Below are 20,061 nucleotides of genomic sequence, written 5' to 3'. Positions count from 1 at the left end.
GTGCTGGCGCTGCTATTAGCCAGGCAGCAGTAGCCAGCTACAGAATGGAAACTCAGTCGCACGGGGCGGTTGTCACCGCCCATCAAGAGCAGGCCGCTGAAGGTCACGCAGCCGTGCTGGTGAGCGGATGAGTCATCACAGCCAGGAGCCGCCGGTGGCCGGAGCCAGCCAGGGGCTCGCCGCGCGCTAAGGTATGTGCACGTGCGTGGCGTGACGCTGAAGCTCTTAAAGGGCCATCATCATTAAAGGGGCAGCAATTTTAAAGGGCCCCCGCGACCCTCGGGGCCCACTGGGCATTTACCCGGTACCCCGCCAGGCCAGACCGAGCCTGTTTTCATATATCGTGATTTACTATCATAGCTTAAAACAAAATAAGATAAGTCTTACCTTCCTGAGATATCCAGCTCCTCGCTTGTTTTACTTAATTCTACTTCTGTGATATCATCCAACCCATTGATGACATCGCTACTGTATCCAATGGTTATTCCACTGCCAGAGTCAACTTTAAGAAACTCCTGTTCCACTTCTACAGACGCATTCCTCTCCAAGAACTGACTGCTTTCCTTGATTCTCTGCTGAATCATTGGTGTGAGAGGCATCTCAAAACTGAAAAAACTATCAGGCTCATAGTATAAGGTGTCCAGTGACTCCACGCTGTAATACAAAGATGTATTGTCCAGTATGTTTTCAAACTGGGAGCTGTACAGATCTGTCGAGTCCTCAGAGCATCGCTTTGATCTTGTGTCTTCATACTGGTCATCAATCACAATCCTAGGACTTGAACAGAGAAAACCAGTTAATAGTTTATACTGCGTTTCACAGTATCAATTACTAGTTTATGAAGAAATATTAACAGGAACCCTACTTTCAAGTAAATATTTAAAAAAAAGCTTAGGCTAATGGAGAGACAAAAAGATTGTGCTGTTTTCTCTCCCTGCTCCTCTCCTACCATAGAGTATAATAGGCAGTGTAACCCAACAACTTGCTGGAAGTTTGTCTTGGCTTGAACAAGTTGAAATTTAGCTTTTTTTCCTAGAGTGGAAGGAGACAGAGAGTAGGCGAAGTGGCTCATAATTGGAGAAAGAAGTTGATTCCTCTGATGATATAACACAACAGTATTTACATTCACCTATACTATGGATTTCTGCAAAAATTTTGTATTATGAATATGGCATAACAAAAGACAACAAAAACCTTTTGAACTTTTTGAATGTTTCCTAAATTGTGTGCCCTGGAGTTTTTAAATCCGACTTCATTTTGATAAAAATGACTAGCTGAAGAGCCCGGCGCTGCCCGGGCATAGCAACTAACTACGGTTAGTCATAACAAATTATAATGATGATGTCTATATATAAAGCTGAGTGTAGAGCTCCGCCCACTCCACATAGCCACATTCACTATAATATCCCACATCATCACGTCAGCAAGATCTACTGGACTACTACCACTAATATCCCACATCATCCTGTCAGCCAGAGCCACCGGACTACTACCCCTAATATCCCACATCATCTCGTCAGCCAGAGCCACCGGACTACTACCACTAATATCCCAAATCATCCCATCAGCCAGAGCCACTGGACTCCTCCCTCTAATATCCCACATCATCTCGTCAGCCAGAGCCACCGCACTACTCCCCCTAATAACCCACATCATCCCGTCAGCCAGAGCCACAGGACTACTCCCCCTAATATCCCACATCAACCCCACATGACTACTCCCCCTAATATCACACATCATCCCGTCAGCCAGAGCCACCGGACTACTCCCCCTAATATCCCACATCATCCCGTCAGCCAGAGCCACCGGACTACTCCCCCCAATATCCCACATCAACCCGTCAGCCAGAGCCACTGGACTACTCCCCCTAATATCCCTCATCATCCCATCAGCCTGGTGTCAAAATCAGAGCGCAGAGTGGAATGGCCCTAACTTCCATACCGGGGATCCCTTTAAGAGAGGCCTGGTGTCAGAACCAGAGAACTGAGGGATTTACCCTAACTTCCATATCGGAGATCCCATTAAGAGGAGGCCTGGGGTCAGAATCAGAGTGCAGTGTGGATCTGCCCTCACTTCGATACCGGGGATCCCTTTAAGAGGGGCCTGGGGTCAGAACCAGAGCGCTGAGTGGATTTGCCCTCACTTCCATACCAGGGATCCCTTTAAGAGGGACCTTGGGTCAGAACCAGAGCGCTGAGTGGAATTGCCCTAACTTCCATACCAATGATCCCTTTAAGAGGCCCTGGGGTCAGAACCACAGCGCTGAGTGGAAAGGTCCTAACTTCCATACCGGGATCCCTTTTAGAGAGGCCTGGGGTCAAAACCAAAGCGTTGGATGGATCCCTTTAAGAGGGAAGATGTGCCTATGTGATGGAGGATGTGTGATGGGGATAAGGGCACAGGAGGGGGTGATTCATTTCTGTCATGTGCTCTCTGCTCCTGTTCCCGGGGATGCTAGATTTCTCTCACCCATTCAGTGTCTGCTGAGGTGTTGTCGAGTGAGAAAACTGTTGCTCATAGCAACCAATCACAGTTTCCATACCGAGGATTCCTTTAAGGCTGGTTTCACATTCGCGCTTTTTAAGCGCACGCACGGCCGGGGGTAGCTCCGCCCCCGAGCCGGCTCTCTGCCCGGCGTGCCCGCCCCTTCCTTGTAGCGCCGCCTCCTAGCGCACAGCGGCGCCTGCGATCGGCGCACCCTATCTTTAGCATAGGGTGCGCAGATCGTGCGCAGGCCGTGCGCTAGTTGCGCTTTGACCTGCGCTGCGCACTTTTGACGGTGCGCCGTGCGCGCCAAAATCAAACTTTTCGGATTTTGGCGCGCACGGCGCACCGTCAAAAGTGCGCAGCGCAGGTCAAAGCGCAACTAGCGCACGGCCTGCGCACGATCTGCGCACCCTATGCTAAAGATAGGGTGCGCCGATCGCAGGCGCCGCTGTGCGCTAGGAGGCGGCGCTACAAGGAAGGGGCGGGCACGCCGGGCAGAGAGCCGGCTCGGGGGCGGAGCTACCCCCGGCCGTGCGTGCGCTTAAAAAGCGCGAATGTGAAACCAGCCTAAGAGAGGCCTGGGGTCAATACCAAAGCGCTGGATGAATTTGATCTTACTTCCATACCAATGATCCCTTTAAGAGGGAAGATGTGCCTATGGGATGGAGGATGTGTGATGGGGATTTGGGCACGGGAGGGGGGGGATTCATTTCTGTCATGTGCTCTCTGCTTCTGTCTGGGGGGCAGATAATGGCTCGGAGCTTATGTTCCCAGGGATGCTAGATTTCTCCCACCATGTCAGTGTCTGCTGATATGTTGAGGTGTTGTCAAGTGGGAAAATTTGCTCATAGCAACCAATCACAGCTCAGCTTCTTTTAAACAGCGCTGGTGAAATGAAAGATGCTTCGTGATTGGTTGGTGATGCACACACACACACATTCAATTTTATATATATAGATTAGTGGCATTCAGTCATTCATAATTTAGCAGTTTTCTCTGCATGCTGACAACTGACTTTCTTGCTCTGTGACCTTATATTAACTTCTAAGCTATTGTAAGCATGATTGGTCAAGGCCCTCACTGAACTCTACATGCTATAACCTAAATATTTGCACAGAGGGATGTAATTCTGTTAAAGCGAACCTGTCAGTAGGATTTTGCTACGTAAACTACAGACTCTGTCACGTTGCGGCTATTATACTGATTAAAATGATACCTGGGGTGAAGAAATTAGCCTTGTAGCTCTTGTGTAATCAGTGTTAGAAGCTTTCACATAATTAGATGCCCGTGCTCCATGTGGGACTGTAGGCAGAGTCTTATCTTCCTGCTTTGGGCCAGAGAAACCAAGGAAAGACCTGCCCACAGGCTAACCCGAAGCACAAACATGTTCTTCATCATAAAGACAGGGAGATACAGGCTGTTAGTGCTTCGGGGCGGTTTCTCTGGCCTATAGCAGGAAGATAAGCCTCAGCATACAATCTCACCCGGGAGCATAGGCATATCATTAACTGAAAACTTCTAACACGGATTACACAAGAACCACAAGACGGATTTATTCACCCCAGGTATCATTTTAATCAGTATAACACTGCCAACGTGACAATGTCTGTAGTTTACTTAGCAAAATCCTGCTGACAGGTTCGCTTTAACTCTTTGTAGCAAATTGTCGTAAAAGTTTATCACTGTGATCACCAGGTGCAGGAGCCTTGCTTGTGGAATCTCCAGGTTAACTTTGATCCTACATAGTAACATAGTTCTTAAGGCCGAAAAAAGACATTTGTCCATCCAGTTCAGCTATCAGAATAATTCCCCAGAGATACAATTATTAGGTTCTTTAGAAGTACGTAAGATACATTATTGTTACTCTCCAGGAAGACATCCAGGCCTCTCTTGAACGCCTTGACTGAGTTCGCCATCACCACCTCCTCCAGGCAAGAAATTCCAGATTCTCACTGCCCTAACAGTAAAGAATCCTCTTCTATGTTTGGAAAAACCTTCTCTCCTCCAGACGCAGAGAATGTTCCCTTGTGACAGTCATCTTCCTTTGTATAAACAGATCCTCGGAAAGATATTTTTATTGTCCCCTTATATACTTATACATGGTTATTAGATCGCCCCTCAGTCGTCTTTTTTCTAGACTAAACAATCCTAATTTTGCTAATCTCTCTGGGTATTGTAGTTCCCCCATTCCCTTTATTAATTTTGTTGCCCTTCTTCGTACTCGCTCTAGTTCCATTATATCCTTCCTGAGCACCGCTGCCCAAAACTGTACACAGTACTCCATGTGCGGTCTAACCAGGGATTTGTACAGCGGCAGTATAATGTTCTCATCCTGTGTATCCAGACCTCTTTTGATGCACCCCAACATGGGATCCTGTTTGCCTTGCCAGCCGCTGCCTGGCACTGGCTGCTCCAGGTAAGTTTATCATTAACTAGGATCCCCAAGTCCTTCTCCAGGTCAGATTTACCCAGTGGTTTACCGTTCAGTGTGTAATGGTGATACTGATTCCCTCTTCCCATGTGTATAACCTTACATTTATCATTGTTAAACCGCATCTGCCACCTTTCGGCCCGTTTCCAACTTATCCAGATCCATCTGTAGCATCATACTATCTTCTCTTGTATTGACTGCTTTACATACTTTTGTATCATCTGCAAATATTGATATTTTACTGCGTAAAGCTTCTACCAGATCGAGTAAATAGCAATTTTTGTTTTGATTTTTAGAGTAAAATTGGTAAACCCTTAAAAACTATATTGTTCTAGTATCACAATGATTGTACTAATTACTAATCCACAGAATAAAGGTAATATGTAATTTATACCACATGCCAAAACTCCCTAAAAACAGTGACATTGCTGATTTTTGTTAATTTAGCTCAAATACTTATTAGAAAACATCAATTCATTCTGCAAAATAAACAAGTCTTTGTTGAAAAAAATAAGAAAACCAGAAAGTGGCAACATAAAAACAAAAGCATTTTGCATCTCAAAATGGTTCTTTTGAAAATTACAATTCATCTCTCAGAAATCAAGCCCTAATATTAAAAAATGGCTGTTGGAATACAAAAAAGAAAGAAAAAAACAGGTCAATCTATGAAGTCCAAATACACCTGGTCCTTAACCCCTTCACCCCCAAGGGTGGTTTGCACGTTCATGACCGGGCCAATTTTTACAATTCTGACCACTGTACCTTTATGAGGTCATAACTCTGGAACGCTTCCATGGATCCCGGTGATTCTGACATTGTTTTCTCGTGACATATTGTACTTCATGTTAGTGGTAAAATTTCATTCAAATAACTTGCGTTTATTTGTGAAAAAAATGGAAATTTGGCAAAAATGTTGAAAATTTCGCAATTTTCCAACTTTGAATTTTTATGCCCTTAAATCACAGAGATACAGCACACAAAAAACTTGATAAGTAACATTTCCCACATGTTTACTTTACATCAGCACAATTTTGGAACCAAAATTTTTTTTTGTTAGGAAGTTATAAGGGTTAAAAGTTGACCAGCGATTTCTCATTTTTACAACACCATTTTATTTTTAGGACCACATCACATTTGAAGCCACTTTGTGGGGTCTATATGATAGAAAATACCCAAAAGTGACACCATTCTAAAAACTGAACCCCTTAAGGTGCTCAAAACCACATTCAAGAAGTTTATTAACCCATTAGGTGCGTCACAGGAATTTTTTTGAATATTTAAAAAGAAATGAACATCTAACTTTTTTTCACAAAAAAAATACTTCAGGTTCAATTTTTTTTATTTTACCAAGGGTAACAGGAGAAATTGGACTGCAAAAGTTATTGTGCAATTTGTCCTGAGTACGCTGATACCTGATTTGTGGGGGGGAACGACTGTTTCGGCGCATGGCAGAGCTCAGAATGGAAGGAGCGCCGTTTGACTTTTTCAATGCAAAATTGGCTGGAATTCAGATCGGACGCCATGTCACGTTTGGAGAGTCCCTGATGTGCCTAAACAGTGGAAACCCCCTACAAGTGACCCCATTTTGGAAACTAGACCCCCCAAGGAACTTATCTAGATATGTGGTGAGAACTTTGAACCCACAAGGGCTTTACAGAAGTTTATAACGTACAGCGGTACAATTAAAAAATCATATTTTTTCCACAAAAATGATCTTTTCACCCCAATTTTTATTTTCCCAAGGGTAACAGGACCCTAAAAGTTATTGTGCAATTTGTCCTGAGTACGCTGATACCCCACATGTGGGGGTAAACCACTATTTGGGCGCATGGCAGAGCTCGGAAGGGAAGCAGTGCCATTTGACGTTTTTGGCTGGAATTGAGATCGGACACCATGTCGCGTTTGGAAAACCCCTGATGTACCAAAACAGTGGAAACCCCCCACAAATGACACCATTTTGGAAACTAGACCCCCTAAGGAACTTATCTAGATGTGTGGTGAGAACTTTGAACCCCCATGGGCTTCACAGAAGTTTATAACATAAAGCCATACAATTAAAAAATCATATTTTTTCCACAAAAATGATCTTTTCACCCTCAATTCTTATTTCTCCAAGGGTAACAGCACCCTAAAAGTTATTGTGCAATTTGTCCTGAGTACGCTGATACCCCACATGTGGGGGTAAACCACTATTTGGGCGCATGGCAGAGCTCGGAAGGGAAGCAGCGCCATTTGACGTTTTTGGCTGGAATTGAGATCGGACACCATGTCGCGTTTGGAAAACCCCTGATGTACCAAAACAGTGGAAATCCCCCACAAATGACACCATTTTGGAAACTAGACCCCCTAAGGAACTTATCTAGATGTGTGGTGAGAACTTTGAACCCCCATGGGCTTCACAGAAGTTTATAACATAAAGCCATACAATTAAAAAATCATATTTTTTCCACAAAAATGATCTTTTCACCCTCAATTCTTATTTTTCCAAGGGTAACAGGACCGTAAAAGTTATTGTGCAATTTGTCCTGAGTACGCTGATACCCCACATGTGGGGGTAAACCACTATTTGGGCGCATGGCAGAGCTCGGAAGGGAAGCAGCGCCATTTGAAGTTTTTGGCTGGAATTGAGATCGGACACCATGTCGCGTTTGGAAAACTCCTGATGTACCAAAACAGTGGAAACCCCCCACAAATGACACCATTTTGGAAACTAGACCCCCTAAGGAACTTATCTAGATGAGTGGTGAGCACTTTGACCCCCCCAGTGCTTCACAGAAGTTTATAATGCCCGGGCTTGAAAATAAATAATTCGTATTTTTTCCACAAACATGATCTTTTAGTCACCATTTTTTTATTTTCCCAAGGGTACCAGGAGAAATTGGACCCCAAAAGTTGTTGTCCAATTTGTCCTGAGTATGCTGATACCCCATATGTGGGAGAAAACTACTGTATGGGCACACATCGGGGCTCGGAAGGGAAGTAGTGACGTTTTGGAATGCAGACTTTGATGGAATGGTCTGCGGGTGTCATGTTGCCTTTGGAGAGCCCCTAATGTACCTAAACAGTGGAAACCCCCCACAAATGACACCATTTTGGAAACTAGACCCCCCAAGGAACTTATCTAGATGTGTGGTGAGCACTTTGAACCCCCCAGTGCTTCACAGAAGTTTATAACGCCCGGGCGTGAAAATAAAAAATTCGTGTTTTTTCCACAAACATGATCTTTTAGTCACCATTTTTTTATTTTCCCAAGGGTACCAGGAGAAATTGGACCCCAAAAGTTGTTGTCCAATTTGTCCTGAGTATGCTGATACCCCATATGTGGGAGAAAACTACTGTATGGGCACACGTCGGGGCTCGGAAGGGAAGTAGTGACGTTTTGGAATGAAGACTTTGATGGAATGGTCTGCGGGTGTCATGTTGCCTTTGGAGAGCCCCTAATGTACCTAAACAGTGGAAACCCCCCACAAATGACCCCATTTTGAAAACTAGACCCACTAAGGAACTTATCTAGATGTGAGGTGAGCACTTTGAACCCCCAAGGGCTTCACTGAAGTTTATAATGCCAGGGCATGAAAATAAAAAAATCGTATTTTTTCCAGAAACATGATCAATTAGTCCCCAATTTTTTCATTTTCCCAAGGGTAACAGGAGAAATTGGACCACCAATAGTTGTTGTCCAATTTGGCCTGAGTACGCTGACACCCCATATGTGGGAGAAAACTACTGTATGGACACACGTCGGGGCTCAGAAGGGAAGCAGTGACGTTTTGGAATGCAGACTTTGATGGAATGGTCTGCGGGTGTCATGTGCGTTTGGAGAGCCCCTGATGTACCTAAACTATTGAAACTCCCCACAAGTGACCCCATTTTGGACACTAGACCCCCCACGGAACTTATCTAGATGTGTGGTGAGCACTTTGAACCCCCAAGTGTTTCACAGAAGTTTATAACACTCGGACGTGAAAATAAAAAAATCATTTTTTTCCACAAAAATGATATTTTTGCCCCCAATTTTTTATTTTCCTAAGGGTAACAGGAGAAATTGGACCCCAAAAATTGTTTTGCAATTTGTCCTGAGTAGGCTGATACCCTACATGTGGGGGTAAAATACTGTTTGGGCGCATGGCAGAGCTTGGAAGGGAAGGAGCACCATTTGACTTTTTCCAACTCAGAATTGGCTGGAATTGAGATCAGACGCCATGTTGCATTTGGAGAGCCCCTGATGTGCCCAAACAGTGGAAACCCCCAATTATAACTCCAACCCTAACCCCAACACACCCCTAACCCTAATCTGAGCCCTAACCCTAGCCCTGACCCTAACCCTAGCCCTAACCCTAAGGCTGTGTGCACACGCTGCGGATTTTGCTGCGGTTCCGCAGCGGTTTTGGCTGCTGCGGTGCGGTGTACAGTACCATGATTCCCTATGGGAATCAAAAACCGCAGTGCAGACAGTGCAGAATTTTCCGCGCGAATTATCTGCGGTTTTCAATCCGCAGAAAGAATTGACATGTCAATTCTTTCTGCGGATTCTCCTGCGGTTTGCCATCTCCTCTATTGAGGAGATGAAAAACCGCAGGACAAAACCGCAGAGCAATCCGCAGGTAAAACCGCAGGTCTTTTGACCTGCGGTTTCACCTGCGGATTTTACAAAATCCGCTCGGATGAATCCGCACCTAATCCGCAGCGTGTGCACACAGCCTTACCCTAACGGGAAAATGGAGATAAATACTTTTTTTTTAGTTTTATTATTTTTCCCTAACTAAGGGGGTGATAACGGGGGGTTTGACTTACTATTTATGGCGGTTTTTATGTTTGGCGGCGGTCGCACGCTAAAAGACGCTTTTTATTGTAAAATAGTTTTTGCATCACCACATATTGAGAGCTATAATTTTTCCGTATTTTGACCCACTGAGTCATGTGAGGTCTTATTTTTTGCGGGACGAGTTGACGTTTTTATTGGTACCATTTTCGGGCACGTGACATTTTTTGATCGCTTTTTATTCCTATTTTTGGGACACAGAATGAACAAAAACCAGCGTTTCATGAATTTCTTTTGGGGGGGTGCGTTTACACCGTTCCGCGTGCGGTAAAATTGATAAAGCGGTTTTATTCTTCGGGTCAGTACGGTTACAGCGATACCTCATTTAGGTCGTTTTTTTATGTTTTTGTCGGTTTTATGCAATGAAAACTATTTTATATAAAAAATAATTATTTTTGCATCGCTTTATTCTGCGAGCTATAACTTTTTTATTTTTTCGCTGATGATGCTGTGTGGCAGCTCGTTTTTTGCGGGACAAGATGACGTTTTCAGCGGTACCATGGATATTTATATGCGTCTTTTTGATTGCGCGTTATTACACTTTTTGTTTGGCGGTATGATAATAAATCATTATTTTTTGCTTCGTTTTTTATTTTTATTTTTTAAGGGGTTCGCTAAAAGGGTTAACTAATGGGACAGTTTTATAGGGCGGGTCATTACGGACGCGGCGATACCTAATATGTGTACTTTTATTGTTTTTTTTTTTATTATTTCCAAAAAATGGATTTATTGAGGGAATATTTTTTTTTTTTTTCCAATTTATTTGGCGATTTTTTTTAATTTATTTTTACATTTTTTTAATTTTTTTTTTTACTTTATTACATAGTCCCAGGTGGGACATCACTGTCCTGTGACAGATCGCTGATCTGTCACATCACAGATCACTGTGACAGATCAGCAATCTGTCACAGGCATTGAAGAAGACTTCCTCTTGCCTGCGCTTTGCAGGCACTGAGGAAGCCAGCTTCCTCAGGTCCCCGAAGGCCCCCGTCGGAATCTTGGATTCGGGGGCCTGGAGGATAGGAGCCCCCGGCAGCAGCGCTGCACATTGCGCTGCCGTGGGGGGCTCAGGGAAGCACGGAGGGAGCCCCCTCCCTCCCGATGCTTCCCTTTAACTCCCGGTACACCGCGATCATGTTTGATCGCGGTGTGCAAGGGGTTAACGTGTCGGGGGCAGTCCGTGACCGCCCCTGACACATAGTGCCGGGTGTCAGCTGTGATAATCAGCTGACACCCACCCGCGATCAGCGGCGCTCACCACGTGGGCGCCGCTGATCGCGGTAGACGTACTATCCCGTCCACGGTCATACGGGCCCGGGTACCGTGGACGGGATAGTACGTCGGATGTCAGGAAGGGGTTAAGGAGTTAGGTGGTATAACACATTGGAGGAATGCTGAAATACAACATGCCTGATCTTTGTGTTTCCATTAGAAAGAGTGTAAGACTGCCACTAGTGCAGTCTGAAGTACAGTCATGGCCAAAAGTTTTGAGAATGACACAAATATTATATTTTCACATGATCTGCTGGCCTCTGGTTTTTATGTGTGTTTGTCAGATGTTTTTATCACATACAGAAATATAATTGCAATCATATTATGAGTAGCAAAAGGTTATATTGACAGTTAGAATGAGTTAATGTAGCAAGTCAATATTTGCAGTGTTGACCCTTCTTCTTCAGGAACTCAGCAATTCTCCCTGGCATGCTCTCAATCAACTTCTGGATCAAATCCTGACTGATAGCAGTCCATTCTTGCAAAATCAATGCTTTTATTTTGTCTGAATTTGAAGGTTTTTGTTTGTCCACCCGTCTCTTGATTATTGACCACAAGTTCTCAATGGGATTAAGATCTGGGGAGTTTCCAGGCCATGGTCCCAGAATCTCTATGTTTTGTTCCCTGAGCCATTTAGTTATCACCTTTGCTTTATGGCAAGGTGCTCCATCATGTTGAAAAAGGCATTGTTGATCGCCAAACTGCTCTTGGACGGTTGGGAGAAGTTGCTCTTGGAGGACATTCTGGTACCATTCTTTATTCATGGCTGTGTTTTTAGGCAAGACTGAGAGAGAGCCCATTCCCTTGACTGAGAAGCAACCCCACACATGAATGGTTTCAGGATGCTTGACAGTTGGCATGAGACAAGACTGGTGATAGCGCTCACCTGGTCTTCTCCGAATAAGCCGTTTTCCAGATGTCCCAAACAATCGAAAAGGGGATTCATCAGAGAAAATGACTTTACCCCAGTCCTCAGCAGTCCACTCCCTGTACCTCTTGCAGAATATCAGTCTGTCCATGATGTTTTTCCTGGAGAGAAGTGGCTTCTTTGCTGCCCTCCTTGAGACCTGGCCTTGCTCCAAGAGTCTCCGCCTCACAGTGCGTGCACATGCACTCACACCTGCCTGCTGCCATTCCTGAGCAAGCTCTGCACTGCTGGTAGCCCGATCCCGCAGCTGAAACACTTTTAAGAGACGGTACTGGCGCTTGCTGGTCTTTCTTGGGCGCCCTGGAGCCTTTTTGGCAACAAGGGAACCTCTCTCCTTGAAGTTCTTGATGATGCGATAGATTGTTGACTGAGGTGCAATCTTTCTAGCTGCGATACTCTTCCCTGTTAGGCCATTTTTGTGCAGTGCAATGATGACTGCACATGTTTCTTTAGAGATAACCATGGTTAACAGAAGAGAAACAATGATGCCAGGCACCAGCCTCCTTTTAAAGTGTCCAGTGGTGTCATTCTTACTTAATCATGACAGATTGATCTCCAGCCCTGTCCTCATCAACACCCACACCGGTGTTAATGGAGCAATCACTGAAACAATGTTAGCTGGTCCTTTTAAGGCAGGGCTGCAATGATGTTGAAATGTGTTTTGGGGGATAAAGTTCATTTTCTAGGCAAATATTTACTTTGCAAGTAATTGCTGTTAAGCTGATCACTCTTTATAACATTCTGGAGTATATGCAAATTGCCATTAGAAAAAATGAAGCAGTAGACTTTGTAAAAACTAATATTTGTGTCATTCTCAAAACTTTTGGCCATGACTGTATTCCCCTCTTCCCATGAGAATACATGCATGCTCAGCCAAGCCAAGTGTGCATATGTGTGGGAGGGTTGGGATGAAGAGCTGTTTGACCCACAGTTATCTATGGCTACCTTAAAGGCCCCATACACTTTAGATGGCTTTCGGACGAATGATGTTTTGGACGGTCTGCACTCCTGTTTTCTGTATGAGAAAGCTGCCATGTCGGCTGGCGGCTAATCTCTGGGAGAACAATATGATGGGATGAAATCAGACATGCCTTATCGACGTCTTTCCCGCCTTTAGACTTGATTGGGCCACATAGAGTAAGGCTGTATTTTCTTTTTTGGCCGTGTCAGCGGGAGAACTGCAACGGCCACAGCGTGTGAACACAGCCTTTCAGACATCAATTACCTATTATGCTTCCAAAAATATATTGATTACAAAAATTTATTCCAACTCCTAAAACGGTGGACATATGTTCTTTGAGACTTTTCCGGATACAGGTTACAAGTATTCATGAGTTCTAATGATAGCTGAAGATTAAAGGATTACATCCAACTAATCAACTTCAATTTAAGAACTAATAAAAGATACAAATACCATTAATTCTTTTAAATGGACAAATCCCCATTAAGGCGATTTATTCAGTTTTGTTTTGCATTTGAAACAAAGAAATGCAGGAAAGTATGAGAGCAGCTTCTTTACAAAAAAAAAAAAGATGAAACAAAAAAACAACCACCCCCTCAAAAAAACTAGATGGCAGCTAAGAAGCAGATCAAGCATACATAATAATTCATTAGGAACAGATTACCTAAATAAAGAAAAATGCTTCATCCACACAGCGCCCCCAATCACGCACCTGTGCAGGCGTAGATGGCTAGTGAGGACAGAGCAAAGTACTGTAATGCGAAAGTGCTGGCTTTACCTCGGAGTTGTCTGTGCTCTTTGGCGGGAGGGCGCATGCACACTACAGTACTTTGCTCTTGCTCTGTCCTCGGCAGGGCGCGAGCGCAGGAACGAGATTGGTGGCAGAGCTGACAAAGCAAGACAGGCAAAACCCACTGGACAGCAGTGTGCCATATGGGTGGATTATAGAAGGTATTTTGGGGGATATAAAGAGGGGGTTGGGGACTCATATACAGTATGCTACACTGCTGTAAAAGAGGCAATAAAAGTGGTAGCCTTACTTTATATTGGAAAAACCTGGCGACAGTTTGCCTATTACCCCTTCACCCCCGGGCCATTTATAGTTTTTTTCTTTTTCCTCCCCTTCTTCAAAGAGTCATAACTTGTTTTGATTATTCTGTCAATATATCCGAGGGCTTGTTTTTTGTGAGATGAGTTGGACTTTTGAATGGCACGATTGATTTTACTAGGGAAATAATTCCAAGTGCGGTGAAACTGCAAAAAAGTACAATTCCACGATTGTTTTTTTATTTTCCATGTTCACTATATAGTAAAACTGACCTAGCAGTAAAACTGACCTAGCAATGTGATTCTCCAGGTCAGTATGAGTACATAGATACCAAACATGCATAGTTTATTTTTTATTTAAAGAGGTTGTCCAATACTTTTACATTGATGGCCGATGCTTAGGATAGTTCATCAATGTCTGATCGGTTAGGGTCCAACACCCGGCACCCCCCCACAGATTAGCCTGCTATCCATGTCGGCGGCCGGAAGTACTCACTTGCTGAGCTGTTCTGGGTGCCAGGTGTCGGACCCAGGCCAATCAGACATTGGTGACAAATCCTAAGGATAGGTCATCAATGTAAAAGTAATGCACAACCTCTTCAAGTGGTAAAAAAAATCCTAAATTTGTATGAAAAAAAGATTTTGCTTTCGTCGCCATTTTCCGAGACCGTAACATTTCCATTTTCATTATCAGGGCTGGGTGATGGTTAATTTTCTGGGTCCTGAGCTGATGTTTTCATTGATTCCATTTCTGGGTAGATACAATGTTTTGATTGCCTCTTAATGCATTTTATTAAAATGTTGCAGCCACCCAAAAAAACATTATTATGGAATTTCGATATTTTTTTTGTTTGTTTCATTACGCCGTTTACCGATTGGATTACTCTATTGTATATTTTGATAGATTGGACATTTCTAAAAGCAGCGTTACCAAATATTATATATATTTTTTTTTTAACTATTTTCTTTTCAACGGGGAAAGGGGGGGATTTGCACTTGTGTCTTTTTTTGTTTTATATTTTTTTTTTAAAAACTTTTTTCTTTTTAATTTACTAGTTCGCTTAGGGCAGGTCTCGGCAAATTGCGGGCCACAACCAGCCCTCTGGCTGTCTCAGTCCGGCCCGCGGGTCGCACTGTGCCCGCCCGCTGGCTCTCTCCGTTTTCTCCCTAGGCGCAGTCAGCAGTGGTGGAGGAGTGGCCTCCGGCCACTTCCTCTGCCAATCAACGTGTGAAACAGCTGAAGCGACGACATCATCTCATCGCGTCAGCTGTGTATCGCCGGAGAGTCAGCGCACTGGAGGCAGGGAGAAGAGCAGAGTGCCAGGGAGCGGGACCGATTGTGAGTATGTGGTGTTTTTTTTTCTTTCATGTGTATGAACATGGGGATTCTATGGGGGTGACACAGTACATGGGGATTCTATGGGGGTGACACAGTACATGGGGATTCTATGGGGGTGACAGTACATGGGGATTCTATGGGGGTGACACAGTACATGGGGATTCTATGGGGGTGACACAACAGTACATGGGGATTCTATGGGGGTGACAGTACATGGGGATTCTATGGGGGTAACATACAGCGCATGGGGATTCTATGGGGGTAACATACAGCACATGGGGATTCTATGGGGGTGACAGTACATGGGGATTCTATGGGGGTGACAGTACATGGGGATTCTATGGGGGTAACATACAGCGCATGGGGATTCTATGGGGTAACATACAGCACATGGGGATTCTATGGGGGTGACACAGTACATGGGGATTCTATGGGGGTGACACAGTACATGGGGATTCTATGGGGGTAACATACAGCGCATGGGGATTCTATGGGGGTAACATACAGCACATGGGGATTCTATGGGGGTGACACAGTACATGGGGATTCTATGGGGGTGACACAGTACATGGGGATTCTATGGGGGTAACATACAGCGCATGGGGATTCTATGGGGGTAACATACAGCACATGGGGATTCTATGGGGGTGACAGTACATGGGGATTCTATGGGGGTGACACAGTACATGGGGATTCTATGGGGGTAACATACAGCGCATGGGGATTCTATGGGGGTAACATACAGCACATGGGTATTCTATGGGGGTGACACAGTACATGGGGATTCTATGTGGGTGACACAGTACATGGGGATTCTATGGGGGTAACATACAGCGCATGGGGATTCTATGGGGGTAACATACAGCACATGGGGATTCTATGGGGGTGACACAGTACATGGGGATTCTATGGGGGTAACATACAGCACATGGGGATTCTATGTGGGTAACATACAGCACATGGGGATTCTATGGGGGTGACACTACATGGGGATTCTATGGGGGTGACACAGTACATGGGGATTCTATGGGGGTGACACAGTACATGGGGATTCTATGGGGGGGACACAGCACATGGGGATTCTAGGAGAGTGACATGCAGCACATGGGGATTCTATGGGGGTGACACAGTACATGGGGATTCTATGGGGGTGACACAGTACATGGGGATTCTATTGGGGTGACATACAGCACATGGGGATTCTATGGGGGTGACATGCAGCACATAGGGATTCTATGGGGGTGACACAGTACATGGGGATTCTATGGTGGTGACATACAGCACATGGGGAGTCTATGGGGGTGACAAACAGCACATGGGGATTCTATGGGGGTGACAGTACAAGGGGATTCTATGGGGGTGACAGTACATGGGGAGACTATGGGGTGACATACTGTCACATACTGTCATTTCTGGGGATTTTAATAGAGCCAAGATCTCATTACCAAAATTCTATCAATATGTCAAATGTTCTACAAGGGACAATTATATATTGGATCTCCTCTATGCCAGTGTTAAGGATGCTTACTCATCATCTGCATTGCCCCCCCTGGGGAAATCTGACCACAATCTCATACTATTGTCTCCAGCTTATCAACCAGTTGTCTGCAAACAACCAGCGACAATTAAACGGATAAGGAAATGGTCTCCGGCAGCTGAAAAGACTTTACAAGACTGCTTTGAATGCACAGACTGGGAGGTGTTATGTGCCAGGGAACCTAATGATGATGTTAATGAGGTTACCAGGAGAGTTACTGATTACATCAACTTTTGTACTGACAATATTGTACCTATTCATGAGGTTCGGTGTTTTGCAAACAATAAGCCTTGGATTACAAAAGAATTGAAACATCTACTAAACAGGAAAAAAAAAGCTTTTGAAAGGAAGGACAAGGAGGAAATGAAAATTGTTCAGAGAGACTTAAAGGGGAAAATTAGGATTGCCCGTGAAGCATTCAGAATTAAATTGGAAAATAAATTGTCACATAACAACTCCAGAGAAGTGTGGGCTGGAATGAAGCTTTTGACTGGGTTTAAGGCAAGGTCAGATCAGGGGGGTGGGGGGCTGATCATGGCTAATGAAATGAATGTTTTTTTCAACAGATTCAACAATAAATGTGCCATGTCAACAGAGGAGAGGGCCGGGGAGAAACGAGCAATATCAACTGGGGGGAGGAAGTCGGAGTCTTTCTTGATCTCCGAAAATGATGTGAGGGAACAGTTTAGTAAGCTGGTCATGGGTAAAGCAGCAGGGCCTGATGGTATCTGTCCACGTGTCCTCAGAGTGTGTGCGAATCAGTTGTGCACTGTCTTCCAGCACCTGTTTAACTGGAGCTTACAATCACAGAGAGTACCAGTTCTATGGAAGACTTCTTGCCTGGTGCCGGTTCCCAAGACTACCTTCCCGAGCTCCCATAATGACTATAGACCGGTGGCCTTAACATCGCATGTGATGAAGTCCTTGGAGAGAATTGTACTTGCCTACTTGTGTCCGAGGGTGTCTGCTTTTACGGACCCCCTTCAGTTTGCGTATCGGCAGAGTCTGGGGGTGGACGATGCTGTAGCGTATCTACTACAAACAGTACATTCCTTTTTGGACAATGATAGAACCACTGTGCGTGCCATGTTCTTCGATTTCTCCAGTGCATTCAACACCTTACAGCCACTATTATTACGTAAAAAGCTGGTTGAAATGGCGGTTGATGAGGGACTAGTGAATTGGATCATTGATTATCTGTCGGACAGGCCACAGTTTGTGAGGTTGGGGGCGGCCGTATCGGATAGTGTGCGGAGTAGTGTTGGAGCCCCTCAGGGAACGGTGCTGTCGCCATTCCTTTTTACGTTATACACAGCTGATTTTCAGTATAAATCAGACCTTTGTCACCTTCAGAAGTACTCTGATGACTCAGTGATAGTCGGAGGTATTGAGAGAGACCGGGGGGAGGAGGAATACAGAAGGGTGGTTTTGGACTTTGTTGACTGGTGCCAGGCTAACCATTTAGAACTCAACGTAAAGAAAACCAGGGAGCTGGTGTTGAGTTATGGAAGGTGCATGAAGGATTGCTTACCTATCACTATTGATGGTCAGGATGTGGAGATGGTGGAGAATTTCAAATATTTGGGGGTTCACCTGGACAGCAAGCTTGATTGGAGGTGCCATATGGAGAAGGTTTGCAAGAAAGGGATGAGTAGACTTTACTTCCTAAGGAAGTTAAGGTCGTTTAATGTGTGTAGCAAAATGCTTGAAATGTTCTACCAATCCATTGTGGCGAGTGCAATCTTTGATGCAATTATATGCTGGGGTAGTAGTGTGCGCACAGCTGACGCGAATAAGCTGAATAAACTTATCAAGAAGGCTAGTGCGGCGGTGGGTCTACAACTCAGGACTTTCGAGGAGGTATTAGAGGATAGAATTACTAAGAAATGCAAGGCTATAATGAGCAACAATACACACCCGCTCTATGAACTGTTTGCGAAGCAAAAGAGCACATTCAGCAAGCGTCTACTCCAACTAATGTGTAAAAAGGAAAGATATAGAAAATCGTTTGTTCCGACAGCTGTGGGGATGTTTAACAAATGTATAAGTGTAAAGCATCCCAAGACTAAATGAAGTTCAAAGTGTATGGGGGGGAATTGGTGAGTTACAAGTACCAGTCTATCCGCATCTGCTGTCCATATAGACTTATTTTGTAAAGTGTGTATTGTTCTTGTAATGTTCTTGATCTTTGTTCTGCTGCTGTAATACTGTAATTTCCTCCGGGATCAATAAAGTTTATCTAATCTAATCTAATCTAATCTAATCTAATCATACAGCACATGGAGATTCTATGGGGGTGACAGCACATGGGGATTCTATGGGGGTGACATGCAGCACATGGGGTTTCTATGGGGGTGACAGTACATGGGGATTCTATGGGGGTGACATACAGCACATGGGGGTGACATACAGCACAACACGTGAGGATTCTATAGGGGTGACATACATCACATGATGATTCTATGGGGCTATCGTGCAGAACATGGGGAGGCTATGAGGGTGACATGTAGCACATGGGGATGCTCTGAGGGTGACATGCTGCACATGGGGAGGCTATGGGGCTGTTGTGCAGAACATGGGGATGCAATAAGGGTGACATGCTGCACATGGTGAGGCTATGGGGGCCTCATGCAGTATATAGGAAGGCTGTGTGGGGCTCATGCAGTATGTGGAGACTGTGGGGCTCATGCTGTATATGGGAACCGTGTGTGGGGCTCATGCTATATATGGGAAGGCTGTGTGTGGCTCATGCAGTATATAAAGGGAGGCTGTGTAGATTCATGCAATATATGGGGAGGCTGTGTGGGGCTCATGCAGTATATGGGGAGACTGTGGGGCTCATTCAGTATATATAGGTAGGCTGTCTGGGGCTCATGCAGTATATGGAGAGGCTGTGTTGGGCTCATGCTGTATATGGGAAGGCTGTGTGGGGCTCATGCTGTGAATGGGAAGGCTGTGTGGGGCTCATGCTGTGTATGGGAAGGCTGTGAGAGGCTCATGCTGTATATGGGGAGACTGTATATAAGGGGCTGTTGGGGGCTCATACGATATACACAAGGGGCTGTACTTGGGTTCAAAGATATATAGGGGGGTGTCAGCATATTAGTTCTGCTCAATATTAAGTGACACAATTAATATTTATAAATTAATAGAGTAAAATTAATTTCAAGCTATGTTCGGCACTCCACAAAAGTCATGGTCTCTCATGTGGCACCTGAGGAAAATTAATTGGCCACC

The 20,061-nt window shown here is 44.7% G+C and overlaps 1 protein-coding gene across 2 annotated transcripts in view; it reads right to left on the bottom strand.

Annotated features, from left to right (window-relative positions):
* PSD3 (pleckstrin and Sec7 domain containing 3) overlaps positions 1–20,061 on the bottom strand; it is a 662,461-nt gene that overhangs the window by 501,542 nt on the left and 140,858 nt on the right. For both annotated transcript variants that reach the window (XM_073543269.1, XM_073543278.1), the window contains exon 4: positions 388–777. In XM_073543269.1, coding sequence (XP_073399370.1) covers positions 388–777 — 390 coding nt within the window. The remainder of the gene's footprint in view (positions 1–387; positions 778–20,061) is intronic.

Source organism: Dendrobates tinctorius, unplaced genomic scaffold (assembly GCF_039654945.1).
Source record: "Dendrobates tinctorius isolate UK_male_01 unplaced genomic scaffold, ASM3965494v1 ptg000011l, whole genome shotgun sequence".
In the NCBI taxonomy this organism is placed as follows: Eukaryota; Metazoa; Chordata; class Amphibia; order Anura; family Dendrobatidae; genus Dendrobates; species Dendrobates tinctorius.
The sequence above is the reverse complement of the archived record's forward strand: the minus strand, read 5'-3'. Positions and strand labels throughout refer to the sequence as shown.